The sequence below is a fragment of the Propithecus coquereli genome, unplaced genomic scaffold (assembly GCF_000956105.1).
Source record: "Propithecus coquereli isolate 6110/MARCELLA unplaced genomic scaffold, Pcoq_1.0 Scaffold380, whole genome shotgun sequence".
NCBI classification, from domain to species: domain Eukaryota; kingdom Metazoa; phylum Chordata; class Mammalia; order Primates; family Indriidae; genus Propithecus; species Propithecus coquereli.
In genome coordinates this window covers 197,136-198,794 of record NW_012149508.1, presented here as the reverse complement: position 1 = coordinate 198,794, position 1,659 = coordinate 197,136, and the positions used below count along the sequence as shown (strand labels likewise).

General features: G+C 36.5%; 1 protein-coding gene across 1 annotated transcript in view; it reads left to right on the top strand.

Moving 5' to 3' along the window:
• Positions 1-1,659, top strand: part of LOC105816655 (natural killer cells antigen CD94-like) — a 41,163-nt gene extending 39,504 nt beyond the window's left edge. Inside the window, exons 4-6 of the mRNA XM_012652142.1 lie at positions 82-116; positions 631-734; positions 1,539-1,659. Of these exons, the coding sequence (XP_012507596.1) occupies positions 82-116; positions 631-734; positions 1,539-1,659 (260 nt within the window). The remainder of the gene's footprint in view (positions 1-81; positions 117-630; positions 735-1,538) is intronic.

The following is a 1,659-nucleotide window of genomic DNA, read 5'->3' as shown; positions in this document are numbered from 1 at the left end:
GGAAATAGTAGGTTATTAGTTTGGACTTTGTAATTTTTAGTTCTTTGAATGAAATTTATAATTTCTCTTGTAACTATATAGCTTTTGTCATCTTTCTGGGATATAATATGAAACCGGTATGGAGAGCAAAATCATAAAAATTACACAGTTCTTAAGAAAAAGTGAAAAATTTCTCCAGCTGCATCTAGCATCGGTGCTGAGTCTAGATAGTACCCATGAAATTTATCCTTCAAGTTACTGCTAATTTGGGATCACATTTGATCATTTTTTTTCTTTTTTATTTCGGCATATTATGGGGCTATAAATGTTTAGGTTACATACATTGCCCTTGCCCCACCCTACATTGATCATTGATCCCCCGTGAGGGAAATGTACCATTAAAACTATCTCCGTTTATGAGGTTTCTCATTCCTTTAGGGAAGAGATTTTGTGGCATTTTTTCTCCATAAATGAGTGGGCTGATCAATGAGAAATTTGAGGCACGTGACTACACCTACTAAATTAGCAGTTAAAAATCATTTGTATGATGGACAGGCTGAATCTTATTCTGAACACTGATGTTGTCAAAAGTATGCTATACTCAGAGTAGGTTAAATTCAGGTTAATATGTTTGTCTCTGACTCCAAGCAGGCTTTTATGCACTCCAGTCAACACTTTTACTGGATTGGACTCTCCTACAATGAAGAAAGTGGGGACTGGAGGTGGGAGAATGGCTCTGCTGTTTCCTGGGATCTGTAAGTTTCTAGGAGACGTTTTTGGTCTTTGTGAATTTAGCCTGAGATCTGACAACGGAAGGTAGCATCCAGGAGCACTGAAGCTATAATCATTTACCGAGGCCATGAGAACACAGAAAAAAGAGAGGTGCGACAGAATAACAATATCGGCTCCACCTAGAATATCTGAGTTTATGCACGAGTGTCATGAAAGTTGGTGAGCTTGTCATCATGAAAGAACTTTTGCCATATGCTTTATTTTGTCTTAGTACCGTACTTGGAGGTGTATGTACCTGTACAGATAGATGCTCACATAGACAGGGACAGCCAGAGAAAACGGTATATCCATTATTCTCTTTATTCTGGTGGAGCCCAATATTTTTAGCATCCCCTCATCTTTTAAATATCCTGGGCTTATTTTCTGTATATTTGTAAACTTTGAATCTCATTGTCATTCATAAATGTGGGGTTTGCAGCATCACACAATGTCAAAGTTTATGCTCTGGTTTGTTTTCCTAGACTAGATCAGCCGATACATCTTAAAATAGAGGTAAAGCATTTGATACATCAAATCTGTTACTGATGACCGCAAAAACTAAAAACTCCCTGGCCTCAGTGCTACTGATTAGTAAGGGAAGAACTGAGTGTTTTATGGTACTGCACTCTAGATTCATGAGAACTGTGGTTATTGAACGAAAAAAATAATGATTCAACATGTTAATATTTTACTTAAATGCTTTTAAAATTCTGTAGTTTAATAAAAAGATCACCCCCGAACATCTCACTTCCTTTCCCCATATATTAACATTTTCTTCTGCATTACAGATTTTCATCATTTGAAACTCTTGATAAAAAGAACTGCATAGCATATAAGCCAATGAACGGTGCTATGGATGAACCATGTGAAAGAGAAAATCATTACATCTGTAAACAACAGCTTATTTAA